The sequence below is a fragment of the Heptranchias perlo genome, chromosome 12 (assembly GCF_035084215.1).
Source record: "Heptranchias perlo isolate sHepPer1 chromosome 12, sHepPer1.hap1, whole genome shotgun sequence".
In the NCBI taxonomy this organism is placed as follows: domain Eukaryota; kingdom Metazoa; phylum Chordata; class Chondrichthyes; order Hexanchiformes; family Hexanchidae; genus Heptranchias; species Heptranchias perlo.
The window spans coordinates 28,639,281-28,655,982 of NC_090336.1; the positions used below are offsets into that span (position 1 = coordinate 28,639,281).

At 41.4% G+C, this 16,702-nt stretch overlaps 1 protein-coding gene across 1 annotated transcript in view; it reads left to right on the forward strand.

The window, feature by feature from the left end:
* Positions 1-16,702, forward strand: part of ush1c (Usher syndrome 1C) — a 228,239-nt gene that overhangs the window by 114,547 nt on the left and 96,990 nt on the right. Inside the window, exons 13-15 of the mRNA XM_067993855.1 lie at positions 1,528-1,593; positions 6,010-6,134; positions 13,899-13,978. Of these exons, the coding sequence (XP_067849956.1) occupies positions 1,528-1,593; positions 6,010-6,134; positions 13,899-13,978 (271 nt within the window). The remainder of the gene's footprint in view (positions 1-1,527; positions 1,594-6,009; positions 6,135-13,898; positions 13,979-16,702) is intronic.

Consider the following 16,702-nt stretch of genomic DNA (forward strand, 5'->3'; position numbering starts at 1 on the left):
TGCAATCGAGACCTTCTATTGCAGCACGAGCGAAACTATAATGAGAGAGGCAACAAATCAATAGTATATGAAACCTTTAGGGCATTATTCCCTCATGTTTCAATGATAATCCATTGATAACCTCAACTGAAAATTGTGCAATCTGTGTAATACTGCAGAACAAACTGAAAAATTCTTAATGATACAAAAGTGGTGTTTTATAAGGTTAATAGATTTATTAGGGCATAATTGTTTTTATAGTTATTTTACACAGGTGCTGGTAGTTGTCCGCAGTACATTAAATCCATTAAAGAAAGGTGTATGCAACTTAATTAATTAATTATATGGAGCACAGCATACAGCTTTTTAGTTGTTCATGTTACAGTTCTGAATTCCTTAGCAAATCAGACTGACGGGGATCATTTGGTGTGGTTTCTCAACTTGAAATAATCAGTTCTATTTTTGCTTTGAAAATCACCATCTGTTCATGTGATAAAATTAAAGTGATGTCTTTTCAGAGTAGGTCTGTGTGGAATTAAGTGCCGAAGTGTCACATTTCTGACTTCATATTAGTGCAGTTTATCATTCAGTTAATGGTTTTCATTCGCTTGATATTATTCTGTTTCACCCTACCTAGATTCTGCTAACAGCACAAATTGTAGCTCATATTACTAAGGACCAAGCCTGTTTGGTAGGCCTTTGTTCCATTTAAATTACAGCGCTGCCTCTGGAGGCAGCTTCACTGTTGCCTGACTGTAGGTTGAAATTTAATTTGCAAAACCTAGTCCCAGTGGCAAGAGAATAGCCATTGGGGGAGCCACATTTTATTATTAGATTAAATTTCAGTTAACTTACCAAAATTGTATGCTGATGAGATTGCTGTTCAGCTATAATTGTTACCCTGCTCAAAACATGGAAACTTTCTATTGTTAGCACAATACACACAGGACTGCTGCCTCAGTGCATGTGTTTTAAAGAATGTCATTAGATAGGCGGTGTGCTGTAACCCTTACCCTGCTGAATAAATAAGGCTTTAACATGGTTAGCATAACATTCATTGTGGCTGCTACTTTAGCTGCTGTGTTTGAAAGAACATATTTTTATATGGATGGTGCACTGATGTAGCTTGCTATTCCTTCAACAGAGAATGGCATTGAGTGCAAGAATTCAGGATTAATTCTCCCCTATGCTGCTGAGTACCTAATCTCAACTGCACAACTGTATGGAGATACAGATGGATGCCATGCATCCCTGTGGTGATGAAGAGAAAATCTAATGGAGAATCATCTCCACGGTACCCTTCCTGTCAGGCAGTTCACGTTATCTTTCATAGAGACCTGAGACAAGTGGTATACGCCTAAGGAGGTGAGAGGAGGGGGGAAAAGTGGGAAAGATTTAGAGTAGGTACCCTCAAAAAAAACATTGGGAAAGTGGAATTAAATTAAATTGGGAAGCTGAGACATGAATTGAATGAAACTTGGTTGTTAATCTTGCATTTGTATCTAAAACAAAACTGTGTGTTTCTAAAGCAATGTTTCATATTTTTAGAAGGAAGTTAGAGATTTCACAGAAAACCACAGAAGAACAAGAGAGATTTCACAAGGAAATTGAACAGTAAGTCTTTTTTTTAAAGTGCTGGTTTTCCCCCTGATAATGATTTGCAGTAAAAGTGTTTTGGTGACCTGCCTTTAATCGTTGAACGGACCATAGATATGTACAAACCATTATTGTGCAATTCCAAGTTCAATTAAACTTGACCAATTTGGATTCTCAGACTATTTAAAAATTAGTGAATCAACCAATGCCAGAATTTTCTAGCCTGGTTTTGTACAGTTCAGTTTATTTTAATACCTGTGTCAAGTTTGGCTTCGACAGAATCAAATTAAGTTTCATTTTTCATTTTAGTTTAAAATCAAATCTTTAGCGATAGTTGTTTTCACTTGTTTTCCCCCTACCTTTTTTCTGTCAATTTTTCCGCCTCGTTTCCTGAAGACATTGATTTCTTATTGGGATATGGTTCCACAGACACAGGGTGCCCTCCAATGCCTCACCCAAGTAGCCATTCTTCATGTGGGAATCGAGACAGTGAGTGTCAGCAGGCTATTCACCCTCCGAGGACACCACAACTAAACCCGTTCCTGTCCTCACTCTTTTCCAACCACGTGCACTTTCAGTGGGGATCTCTGGATAGTGACCCAGGAATGAGAACCCTGGCTGATTTTCCCCTTCCTAATCCAGGGGATCTGAGATCAATTGTAACACCTCGAACCACCACTCCGACTGAAATCAGCTAGCTCAGCATAGACTGCGGATTGAACTTGGGGCCTTCTTGATCTGCATGGCTCAGATACTCTCTGCCTCAACCAGCTGAGGCAGTGCAGAAACCTCTCATTTTTTTCCTTTAATTATATATACTTTAATTACAATACTTGAGCTAGTGCTTTAAAAGGATATTTTCAAACTGAGAGTTTATGCAGGAGTTACAATCACTATGATCTTACAAGATAACTGCCCCATTTACATCAGCGTCAGCAGAAATAATTGCTTACCTGCTCCAGTACTGGGTTGATGCTTTTACAAATCATTATTTACAGTTTAAATTGAACTTTAGATTTAAAAGTAATTAAGAACATAAGAAATAGGAGCAGGAGGAGGCCATACGGCCCCTCGAGCCTGCTCCGCCATTCAATAAGATCATGGCTGATCTTCTACCTCAACTCCACTTTCCCACCCTATCCTCATATCCCTTGATTCTCTTGGTGTCCATAAATCTTATTGATCTCAGTCTTGAATATACTCAACGACTGAGCAACCGGAGCCCTCTGGGTAGAGAATTCCAAAGATTCACAACCCTCTGAGTAAAGAAATTTTTCCTCATCTTGGTCCTAAATGTCCGACCCCTTATCTTGAGACTATGACCCCTAGTTCTAGACTCTCCAGCCAGGGAAACAGCCTCTCAGCATCTGCCCTGTCAAGCCCTCTAAGAATTTTATATATTTCAATGAGATCACCTCTCATTCTTCTAACCTCCAGAGAATATAGGCCCATTCTGCTCAATCTCCCCTTATAGGACAACCCTCTCATCCCAGGAATCAATCTAAGGCAAGTATATCCTTCCTTAGCTAAGGAGACCAAAACTGTACACAGTACTCCAGATGTGGTCTCACCAGAGCCGTATATAATTGTAGTAGGACCTCCTTACTCTTATACTCCAACCCCCTTGCAATAAAGGCTATCATACCAATTAAAATAGTTAACCAACTAATCTGAAGTATGTCATAAATTAGCATTTCAAATTAATATTGTGGCAATTCCACTGTTGATGAAGCATGTGTATGAATGCTTAAAATATTCTCAGCAAATTCCTCTGTCTGTCATTTTAATAGAGGTGTTAACCAATTTAGTTAAAAACGATTACAGAAGCTTTCTCTCTGACAATTAATCTGGCCTAAATTTGAATCCAGGTCCGAGAGGCGAAAGATCAATGTTGCAACACATTGTACAGCAAGTTCTCCATTGACTTAACATTTTGGCCCCGATTTTCCTCCACTATGCTGCCTCAAATTGGGCAAAATGGCAGTGGAAGCAGTGGGGAAAATTGGCCGGCCTCCCTTTCTTGACCTTCCACCAGGACTGCCACTGGCCACCCCTTCCCTACCTCCCATCCAAATGCTGGAGGGGAGGTGGGGCCCAGGGTCCTGGCCAATTTCCCTTCCGTCCTCCCTTATTAATGTCACTCCTCGTGACTACCAGGTAAAGCCTCCCTGGGAGAGCGACGATTAGGCAGTGAATTGCGTGAATGGAGGGAGAGAGCCTTGTGGTGATCTTCTCTCCTCTAATTTGGCAGCAAACGTCAGTTGAGCTAACTTCTTCACCTGCGTTTTTCTGCCCCATGATGTGCCATCTTGTCTATTTGGGTCTCGCTGCAGCTCAGCCTGATTTGCCTGGGAGCCACTGATGGACTCTTGCTTGATGGTGAGGATCTTGAGGGGAACCTGCCATAATTACGTAATTATCCTTAACGCAGGAAAATGGGCCGAATTTATGGCAGGGTCCGGGTGTTGGGCGGTAGTCCCACCGCGACCCTGCAGGGGTATAATGGAGGTTGCACTGTATATGGAAAAACTTCCATCAAAACCAATTAATGTTGTGTTGATTAATTCCTTCAGAATGGAGCTGCTATAAGTGATCAAGGATAGGGTTAAAGATTACAGGGATAAGTATAAATATAGTCAAATGCATTGTGGGAAACTGTGGCTGCTACTTTGTTAGCAACCTTCTCTATGGAATACAAGTCAGGGTTGAATCATGTAGATTGTGATATTAGTGATATTCTGGAGTGTCCATACTATTACTCTTGGGGGTCACGTTAATTTACAGAAAATGGTACATGCATGTTTAAAATGCTGAGAAAAAAAAATCTGTATTATTATTAAAATATTGATTTTGAGTAAATATTGAAAGGTATATCGTGGAGGCAGGCATCATATAAAAACATTGATATGTAATTGCTCAAGTCACACCAGGCTGCATGATTAGAATTTACAAGCCACTGAAGCAGAATTTTTTTTTAACTGTACCTTTTTGCATAAATTATCCCCCGGCCCCCAATCTGGAGCACATGAACTCTTTTGAATGGAAATTATTTTATTTATTTGTATGTCTCATCATAATGGCACTGAGCTGAATAGATTGAGTTTTACTGGCAGGAACTTTGTTTGCTTAATAAATTATGTGCTTGTTACTGTCAAATAATCACAACCAGCACATGATTTCTAACGGTTGATTCAGAGTTATAGTCTGAATCAGAATTTTTACCCAAAAAAGCAGACTTCGTGGGGTTAACTTTCAGTTGTATAAAACCGGCCGCCCGATGTACTCCTGACGAAATCGATGGAAAGGTAATCGGGCGAGGAGTATTATGGGTCCCCACTATTATAAATGCCCTTTGAGAACCGCTGGTTAGGCCGCTGATGACCTGGCACAACTGGGCTGAGCATGCGTGGCGCAAATGCTGCCCAGTTGATCACCAATCTCAATCGGGGTCCTACAACTGGCGTTAAGACCCCGATTTGCATGTGTAGGCCCTCACGCCTGTTTCAGGCGGGCACCCTGCACACCTGGTAGCCACTGGCTTCAAATTTGGCAGCCAGCACACTTCCTGGGGACATTGGGCGTGAGAGGTCATGCCCTAAAATTTGTCCCTCCAACCTCAACATTTTGCCCACAAACCGGGCAAAATGAGGTTGAATTTCTCCTCCTGTAGAATCAGAAGAAACAATACAAAAGGCAAGTAAAGAAGAAGAATGAATGAAGAAATTAGACACCAATCAAAAGAGTTGGAGAAGTTCAACCAAGATCTGGAAAGCAAATCAGTGAAATACATCAAGAAATACCAGAGGTCGTAATGAAAAACAAACATGTTCAATAGGAAGCTAAATGACAGTCCCACAGTTTGTCTTGCATAAATAGAACTGACATCTCTCTAGCTGTTAGTGACCTACTCATACTCATACACTTCCCTTTAGATATTTTCCATTTTATTCAAGAGTTAAGTGACAGGCAAGCCTTGACACCTTTAACATTGAAAATATCTATCACGGCACCACCTGCAGCCACAACAAATGTAACATATGATAGATAGATGATACCCAATAATCCTAACAAAAATATCCTAAGATACTTTACTCACAATGGTATTTGAATCTTTTGGAATTTAAAACAGAACAAACTTGCATTGATAGTGCACCTTTCATGACCTCAGGATGTCCCAAAGCACTTCACAGTCAATTAATTACTTTTGAAGTATAGTCACTGTTGTAATGTAGGGAAATGTGGCAGCCAGTTTTGTGCATAGCAAGGTCCCATAAACAGCAATGAGATAAATGACCACTTAAACTGTTTTTAGTGATGATGGTTGAGGGATATATATTGGCCAGGATATGGCGAGAAGTCTCCTGCTCTTCTTCAAATAGTGCTTTTCTTCATCTGACTTTGGAATAGTTTAGCATGTGACATTGTTTCTTACAGGATAGAAGCAGAGGAGCAGAAATATAAAAAGGAATGGGAAGAAGACTGGGGACAACGAGAACAACCCAAAAGTCCAAAGTCAGTTAATGCTGATGTTCTCCCACGTCCACCACCGAAAAGTAAAAGTAAGATACTTTTACAGTAATGTTTTTATTCCTTATTTCAAGAGACACTATTCATTTTTTGTCACCTGCAGAAATTCTATTACGGATTTTTTTTTAAATCACTCAAAGGCTCCCCAGTGGCCGAGCGTTTAAGGAAGTGAACCACTGAATGTACATGCCAGGAAAGTCCCAGGTTTTATCTCCAGTCTGATGAATTAGTTGATCTTAATAGGCATTACAATTGACCTGACCACCCATGAGTTAGGAGAAAATCAGCCAGGACTCCCTCTTTGATTGCTCTCTAGTGACCCCTGCTGGATGTGAACATTTGTAGCTGTCAGGTGAAGGCAGGATCAGGCTTGCCAGTGATGACCCCATGGTACAATAGCATGGTAACACTTATTTTCTGGTTTCACACATGAGGAATGGATATCGATTATTGTGAGCTGGAGTTGGTTCCTTCAGGAAAGGAGGAGGAGGGAAGGGGGGAGAATCCGGTGCAGGGGAGGCCTAAGCTTTCCTTGTAGGGCCCAGAGGAGCACTCCTTACCACCTGCTTAGGAGAGCATGTTAAAATTATGGGCATAGCCTGTCCCACTGGTAAATTGGTATGTTTTGCATTCACTTTATGCCCAAAAAATGTGTGCAACGCATACCAATTTCTACTCCAATGTATCATACTGATCATCCTGTAACCCAAACACAATAGTAAAAGTTAATTGTCATTATGTTTTTTTAATTTAGTGGAAACATTTTCAGGGTTTTGAGAGTTTAGAGAAAATCTGATTGGTAGTAAGTCAGACTTCATATTCAAATGTCTTATCAAGATAGAGAATTAGAAGGCAGTAAATCAACAATGTTACTTGCATCTGATGTGCTCAGCTGATGGTTGGGCTGTAGTCTGTACCAGAGCACACACTGAAACAGGAACTGAAGAATATAATGCCACATTCATATTACAGCCTAACGTCGGTGGTGGAAAAACTTTTAGAGACAGTAATCCGGGACAAAATAAATTGGCACTTGGAAAAGTATGGGCTGATAAATGAAAGTCAGCATGGATTTGTTAAAGGAAAATCATGTTTGACTAACTTGATTGAGTTCTTCGATGAAGTAACGGAGAGAGTTGATGGGGATAGTACGGTTGATGTTGCGTATATGGACTTTCAAAAGGCATTTGATAAAGTACCACATAATAGACTTGTTAGCAAAATTAAAGCCCGAGGGATTAAAGGGACAGTGGCAGCAAGGTTACAAAATTGGCTAGGGGACAGAAAGCAGAGTAGAGGTGAACAATTGTTTTTCAGACTGGAGGGAATTATACAGTGGTGTTCCCCAGGGGTCAGTATTAGGACAACTGCTCATTTTGATGTATATTAATGACCTGAACTTGGGTATAGAGGGTATAATTTCAAAGTTTGCAAATGACACGAAACTTGAAAATGTAGTAAACAATGTGGAGGATGGTAACAGACTTCAGGAGGACATAGACAGACTGGTGAAATGGGCGGACACATGGCAAATGAAATTTAACGCCGAGAAGTATGAAGTGATGTATTTTGGTAGGGGGTGCAGGAACAGAGAGCCTGGGGGTGCACATACACAAATCTGAAGGTGGCAGGACAAGTTGAGAAGGCTGTTAAAGCCCAGGATCCCATATGTTTTTTTTATCAATAGAGGCATAGAGTATAAAAGCAAGGAAGTTATGCTAAACCTTACAGGTTAGACCTCAGCTGGAGTATTGTGTTCAATTTTGGGCACCACACTTTAGGAAGGATGTCAAGACATTAGAGAGGGTGCAGAAGAGATTTATTAGAATGGTACCAGTTATGTGAAGAGACTGGAGAAGCTGGAGTTGTTCTCCTTTGAACAGAGAAGTTTAAGGGGAGATTTGATAGAGGTGTTCAAAATCATGAACAGTTTTGACAGAGTAAATAAGAAGAAACTGTTTCCAGTGGAAGAAGGGTCGGTAACCAGAGGACACAGATTTAAGGTGATCGGCAAAAGAGCGAGAGGCGACATAAGGAAACATTTTTTACACAGCGAGTTGTAATGATCTGGAATGCACTGCCTGAAAGGGTGGTGGAAGCAGATTCAATAGTAACTTTCAAAAGGGAATTGGATAAATACTTGAAGGGAAAAAATTTACAGGGCTATGAGGGAAGAGCAGGGGAATGGGACTAATTGGATAGCTCTTTCAAAGGGCTGGCACAGGCATGATGAGCCAAATGGCCTCCTCCTGCGCTGTACCATCTATGATACTATAGTACTGTGATCTCTTGAGTTTAGTTTTCTTACTGTGGTTCTTCCCCAGGGCCAGGGTTAAGTCCATAAATGCCACATTGTTAAATTGTACATTTATAATAGGCTGAAGGCTCAGCTTTACCATAGGCAGAATAGAATGGCAGCCAGGAGAATCCTTCGCTACCAGTGGCAACTGTTCATTTTTGCTGCTGACCCATTTATGTCTGCTATAAGATGCAGCCTTTAAATCCAACTCTTGAAGTGGGTCTCCATGCCTCCAGAGCATTAGCACTGCCTGCCTTCTGTTGCAGCAGTGTAATAAAACAAAGTATTGGACTGGTATTGTTGTTCAAGGCAATATCACTGCAGTAAAAAAGCCTGGTCTGACTGTGATTATTTTTGGTTCTCAAAATGTGATGCTTTTTATTCCTTACCAATGTAATCAGTGCAGGAAAAGATCTATTGCCATTTCATTTTTACTGAAATTGCTGCCTTTTTGAGGAGCTGTCACGGAATTAGAAAATTGCAAATTAGAACTGAAATGCAGTGCTCATCAATACTCAATCATTTTCATCAAATTATTCAAGGCAGAGCTAGGGGGTACAGCGGATGAACGAGGCTATAAATTTAATCTCACTAAACTGTGACGCTAGCTTATAGTTTAAACACTTTTTTCACGCTTACTGTGATGATGGATGTCAGTGCTAAGGAATGAAACATTTTCCACTTCTTAGTTCTAGTGACAGCATCAAACTCTCCCAAGTCAGAAAAGGCACAGGTTAGATGCAGGATAAAACTCCTTTTGCACTTCAGTAGGGAAATGTCCTCTCCTGCAACAGTGTGAAATTCCCATTTCCTGCACTGGTCATCCTTGTGATCTCTTTATGAATGCCGAATTAATGTCAAAATGTGGACAGTATTGTGCTGTTGATTTATGGCCACTACTGACTGAATTGAGGTTGTCCAAAGTTGAGGATGCAAATTGTGTGCTTGGGTGATGTGGAAGACCAACTTATGATGCCACAGAATGGTAGAACACAGATTCAATTTCCCAATCCACTGAATTCCCAATATTGGCTTTGCTATTGTGTGGAAGTACCAAGTCCATGTGGAAGTGCCAAGTAGAGTCCAGGTCCTCCTCCTCCTCGAGAATGGGAGGGAGAATAGCAAACAGAGTTGCGATGGGCTGATCATCTCTTATAGCCCAAGTTCAAAGTATCATTGGCAATAGGAAATGAGCAGGTTACCCACTTGCCTACAAAGGAGAAAAATCAGGGGAAACAATAGATGGCAGTATACCTCCAAGAAAACATATGTAGTGCAACTCCAGTCAGAAGAATCAGAGAGTACAACTGCAGCAGAACAGGGTACGGTAGTGTAGTGGTTATGGTACTGGACTAATAATCCAGAGAACTCGAGTTAAATCCCAGTTTTAAAAAATCTGGAAATAAAAAGCTGGTATCAGTAAAAGTGACCTTGAAGCTAGTGGATTGTCGTAAAAACCCAACTGGTTCACTAATGTCCTTTAGGAAAGGAAACCTGCTGTTCTTACCCAGTCTGGCCTATATGTGACTCCAGTCCCACATCAACATGGTTGACTCTTAACTGCCCTCTGAAGTGGCCTAGCAAGCTACTCCGTTGTATCAAATGTTAGGGCAGCTAGTGATGGGCAATAAATGCTGGCCTTGCCAGCAATGCCCATATCCCAAGAATGAATTTTAAAATGTTTCATTGCCAGACGGCTACTCTCAGAGCTACAGGGTGTGCTAAGCTTTGTGAGTTACGTAAGGACATGTTCAATGAGAATTGTACATCACAAAACAGAACAGAAATTATGTTTATGTGGCATTTTGATTTTTAAATAATTTCCTCTGGGATTATTTGTTAATTGTTGATCTGATTTGCAACAATTGAGTTTTAGTTGTGTATACTGAAACATGGATCAATAATATATTAAAAATTTTTTGTCTGCATGCACTTCCTGTACAAAACTTTACTTCCTGTTGTCACAACTTTATCACACCTGTGTGTCAAGTTTTACCATTATAAATTCCTATGGTCACATTTATAATGGAAACTGTCTTCGGCTTGCTGGCTGTGAGGGTCCAATGTGAAATATGCTTGTGCAGTCTCAATCCCAGTTCCCAGTGGTCATGGACCAACAGCACAATACTATCCCTGTTTTGGGAGGGTAAGCAGCAGAATAAAGATTGGAAAATCAGAGGATGAATTACATAAGGATGGTCCTTGGCATCTCCTGACAGCTGACCAAAGGTAACAACCTGGGAAAAGGCCATGTGCCTTCCTCTCAGCTGCAGACATAAGGTCATAAGACAAAGAAAATGAGACAAATACATAAAAAGCTGAAGGGGTAAATTTACCCAACTGCTCCTTTTAAAATAAAAAAAGATTGGTTTCCTATCCAGGACACCTGAAAAGTTTAAAGCATTCAATAACATTTTTGATTCACTTTCTTGCAATAACAATAACAATGTGAAAAGGCCATGATGTGGAGATGCCGGTGATGGACTGGGGTGGACAAGTGTAAGGAGTCGCACAACACCAGGTTATAGTCCAACAGCTTTATTTGAAATCACAAGCTTTCGGAGCTTTGCTCCTTCGTCAGGTGAAGTGAAGAGATGCATATAGGCACAGCATATATAGTCAGAGAACAAGGTCTGGTGATTACAGATAATCTTTCTGACTGCCCTTTATCACACCTCGGCAGAGAGATAATCACAGCAATCAAAGGAGTGAATGGTGTTCAAACAGGTTAGTCAGGGAAAGATTACATCCAAGAATACTAAGGTGGGGTCATAAGGGGTCAAATGTAGCAGATGCTGGGGTTTGTATTGAGAACAGATAACTTTTTTTTGCTGGAAATCGCAGGTCCGGCCGCATCTGTGTATGGAGAACAAGCCAACTCCGACTTGAGTCTGGATGACTCTGCGTCAGGTGGGGTTACATGTAGCATGACATGAACCCAAGATCCCGGTTGAGGCCGTCCTCATGGGTGCGGAACTTGGCTATCAATTTCTGCTCGACAATTTTGCGTGGTCGTGTGTCTCGAAGGCCGCCTTGGAGAACGCTTACCCGAAGATCGGAAGCTGAATGTCCTTGACTGCTGAAGTGTTCCCCGACTGGGAGGGAACCCTCCTGTCTGGCGATTGTTGCGCGGTGTCCGTTCATCCGTTGTCGCAGCGTCTGCATGGTCTCGCCGATGTACCATGCTCCGGGGCATCCTTTCCTGCAACGTATGAGGTAGACAACGTTGGCCGCGTCACAGGAGTATGAACCATGTACCTGGTGGGTGGTGTCCTCTCGTGTGATGGTGGTATCTGTGTCGATGATCTGGCATGTCTTGCAGAGGTTGCCGTGGCTGGGTTGTGTGGTGTCGTGGTCGCTGTCCTCCTAAAAGCTAGGTAATTTGCTGCGAACGATGGTCTGTTTGAGGTTAGGTGGCTGTTTGAAGGCGAGTAGTGGAGGCGTGGGGATGGCCTTAGCGAGGTGTTCGTCGTCATCGGTGACATGTTGAAGGCTGCGAAGAACATGGCGCAGTTTCTCCACTCCGGGGAAGTACTGGACGACGAAGGAAAGGATGTCCCGGAGCATGGTACATTGGCGAGACCATGCAGACACCACGACAACGGATGAACGGACACCGCACAACAATCGCCAGTCAGGAGGGTTCCCTCCCAGTTGGGGAACACTTCAGCAGTCAAGGACATTCAGCCTCCGATCTTCGGGTAAGCGTTCTTCAAGGCGGCCTTCGAGACACACGACAACGCAAAATCGTCGAGCAGAAATTGATAGCCAAGTTCCGCACCCATGAGGATGGCCTCAACCGGGATCTTGGGTTCATGTCACGCTACATGTAACCCCACCTGACGTAGAGTCATCCAGACTCAAGTCGTAGTTGGCTTGTTCTCCATACACAGATGCGGCCGGACCTGCTGCGATTTCCAGCAAAAAAAAGTTATCTGTTCTCAATACAAACCCCAGCATCAGCTACATTTGACCCCTTATGACCCCACCTCAGTATTCTTGGATGTAATGTTTCCCTGACTAACCTGTTTGAACACCATTCACTCCTTTGATTGCTGTGATTATCTCTCTGCCGAGGTGTGATAAAGGGCAGTCAGAAAGATTATCTGTAATCACCAGGCCTTGTTCTCTGACTATAAATGCTGTGCCTATATGCATCTCTTCACTTCACCTGACGAAGGAGCAAAGCTCCGAAAGCTTGTGATTTCAAATAAAGCTGTTGGACTCTAACCTGGTGTTGTGCAACTCCTTACAAATGTGAAAAGGTGCATGATATAGTACCAAACACAGTTGCATATTATGTCTACAGCTTCTCTGTTTTTAATCCTTTGAAAATACACCAATGCTTTCTCTCCAATTATGCCAAATCAGAGGAGAACTTGCTGCTGGGTAATAATTTTTAAAATTCTATAAATGACAGAAACATGAAGTATTTTCTGTGAGGGTGACCAAAATAGATCGTGTCTCTTTAAAAGAACAATTATAGTCTATCTTTAATCCAGTTACTTGTGTCTTGGCTGTTTAGCCTGAGCAGAGGTATAAGGAACTAAATGATAAATTTGCAGCTGTCAGTGCTATTGCATACTAATTTGATTAGAGACGTGTATTTCTGTATTATTCATCTTGAGACTTTTCTTGGTTTAGTCAAACTCAATGCGCAGAGAGGATAAACTGGGAGAGGAAACGACACGAGCATGTTATGATAATTGGTCTGCCTTCACTATAAATATGCCATTAATAAGCATCATCCTATAATCCAGTATTGCTCAGAATGTTTTTTTTGGGAGCCACAAACCCAATTAATGCCATACTTGATGCCTGCTGTCTGGAATGCTGCAACATTTTCACAACTGCTGGAATGTGGCCCTGCACCAATGATTTCCTACAATACAACCTCCTGATTTCAATCATGTAACTGTGAGCAGTCATCAAGTGTAGAATATGCACCTTCCAACAGGAAAAGAAAAAACTGTATATGACCAACAGTTCTATTGTAATACTTGCTGTATGGAAACTGAGATAACCTTGTTTCTGAACACCATTCACTTTTGTTGGACACCAAGAAAAGGAGAGGGAACAGCACCAAATTCCTACTCAGTCAACATTCTATAACTATATATGGAACACCAGGGCACCAAGCCTTTCAAAGTCCACAGGTGAAGGAGAGGCAGGCCACAAGTGGCATCTGGCTTATGTTAGAAGTACTGCTGCTGTCGTCCATAAAGTATACCACTCTTACAATGAAAATGTTGAGAAACGTCAGTACTTTCATTGTATAAGTAATGTATTTCTCTCCCTACTCATAAAAATTGCATTCTTAGAGGTGAAGCAATATCTGACACTGTTCATTGATGCCATTTGATATCTACCATTTCTATGACGTTTCAAAGGTTATTTTTGGCTCAAAAGAGACAGAACTATAATACCCGTGGTACCAGCATCATTATTTTTTTTAAACAAAATCTTGTTCTCTCCTTCCATCGTTCTTCTTTCCCAGAAGACAAAAACAGCGATGACCATCCTCATCTAACAATGGAACAAGTGACTGAACCAAGCACGGAGCTGAAAGAGGAGCAGGTTTGGCAGCCAGTATTGTAGCTCAGGGTCTGAGTATGTGTGCTGCATTCAAATTTCACCTGTCAATCAAAGAAGAATGTTAGGTGAAGCTGAGATACTGTGCAACAGACTCAACAAACAGTGCAGTACTTATTTCTCTTACCTCCCAAGTCTAGTAAGTTTAGAATTTACATATCAAAAGTGCAATTACTAATTTTGTTTTATACCAAATGAATATTTCTCATGCACAATTCTTGTAACAAAAAACATACGTATTTCTTCTAGTTATCAAAAAGTTACACTAAAATATCTTAATTCTATGCTTGCAAATACAATCAGATCTTCACATAATGTGATGGCCAGTGAGGGCAAAAACAGATATTTTAGTTGAGCTTCTAAACCATGATCTCGTTTCAGTGTTTCATTTGTGGGTATCTTGTAGACATCAACAGAAATAAGTGATGTTGAAATGTGTTCATGTATTATAAGGTTTGCATTATTCAGCACGAAAACATTTATTTCAAAAAGTGAGACAATATGAAGTTTCAAAGTTCTCTGAATGAAAGGAGAACAGGGTGGAAACTTACAAGGTAAGGTACAGGTGAAAGGTTGTCCAGCATTCCACACAACTTAATAATTCTTCATTTCCAGCTTATGATTCTCTGAAGAAGGTATGGCAATCTCAGGAGGAGCTGCATTCCCTCCATATGTGTGCAGACTCATCATGGGCTGCAATCCGTGTTTAATAGTTCATGCTACAATATCCTAACTGCATGATTTTTTCTTTCACTCATAGCAATTGGGTGGTTTTATCGATATGAAGGCAAATTTCCCACCACCCAAAAGGTAGAGAATTTTAATGGTGTGACAAGTTGCTTTTGTTTGTTTCTGTGTGGATTGAGTTTAAAGTTTGCCTTGGTTCTAATTCTTCTTACAGTGCTGTTTACCTTTCACATATTTCCTGAAAATACATTTCATTACTTTGCTGTGACATAATCACTGTCCATAGAAATGAGCTTGTGAATTTATGGTACATCTCAGTCAAAATAACTGAATGACGTAACTCACTTACAAATAAACAACTGTAAAGGACACAGCTTCACAACACTTCAAGTACATTGTGCTACATAGTCTGCAACCATCATTTTTTTTCGCTGCCCCTCCTCTTAGAATCATAGAAAGGTTACAGCATGGAAGGAGGCCATGCCAGCTCTATGCAAGAGCAATCCAGCTAGTCATACTCGCCCGCCCTATCCCCATAGCCCTGCAAATTTTTTCCTTTCAAGTACTTATCCAGTTTCCTTTTAAAGGCCATGATTGAATCTGCCTCCGCCACCCCCTCGGGCAGTGCATTCCAGATCCTAACCACTCACTGTGTAAAAAAGTTTTTCCTCATGTCACCTTTGGTTCTTTTGCCAATCACCTTCAATCTATGTCCACTGGTCCTTAATCCTTCCGCCAATGGGAACAGTTTCTCTCTATCTACTCTGTCTAGACCTTTCATGATTTTGAATACCTCTATGAAATCTCCTCGCAACCTTCTCTGTTCCAAGGAGAACAACCCCAGCTTGTCCAGTCTATCCACGTAAGTGAACTCCCTCACCCCTGGAATCATTATAGTAAATCTCTTCTGCACCCTCTCTAAGGCCTTCACATCTTTCCTAAAGTGTGGTGCCCAGAACTGGACACAATACTTCAGTTGTGGCCGAACCAGTGTTTTATAAAGGTTCATCATGACTTCCATACTTTTGTACCCTATGCCTCTATTTATAAAGCACAGAATCCCGAATGCTTTTTTAACTGCTTTCTCAACCTGCCCTGCCACCTTCAATGATTTGTGCACATATACCCCCAGATCTCTCTGCTTCTGCACCCCTTTTAAAGTTGTGCCCTCTAGTTTATATTGCCCCTCCTCATTCTTCCTACTTCGCATTTTTCTGCATTAAATTTCATTTGCCCGTGTCCGCCCATGCCACTAGCCTGTCTATATCCTCTTGAAGTCTATCACTATCCTCCTCACTGTTTACTACCCTTCCAAGTTTTGTGTCATCTGCAAATTTTGAAATTGTGCCCTGTACACCCAAGTCCAAGTCATTAATATATATCAAGAAAAGCAGTAGTCCCAGCACCGACCCCTGGGGAACACCACTGTATACCTCCCTCCAGTCCATAAAATAACCGTTCATCACTACTCTTTGTTTCCTGACCCTTCGCCAATTCTGTATCCATGTTGCCACTGCCCCCTTCATTCTTTGGGCCGCAATCTTGATGATAAGCCTACCGTGCGGCACTTTATCAAATGTCTTTTGAAAGTCCATATACACCACATCAACTACATTGCCCTAATCTACCTTCTCTGTTACCTCATCAAAAAATTCTATCGGGTTAGTTAAACATGATTTGCCTTTAACAAATCCATGCTGGCTTTCCCTAATCAATCCACACTCGTCCAAGTGACTGTTAATTCTGTCCCGGATTATTGTTTCTGCAAGTTTCCCCACCACTGAGGTTAAACTGACTGCCCTATAGTTGCTGGGTTTATCCTTACACCATATCTTCATGGTTCGTTCTGCTTTCATAAGTACCAGCAGCCCTATAGTACCTCACCCAAGTGCCATTTTTCATGAGTGAGCCTAGAGAGTTAACCTAAGTGTGGAGTGCTATTCAACTGCAATGGGAATCACAGTATGCCAAATCCTGTCCCACAAGACACCCACATGCGTATTTTCCACAGGGACTACTGGA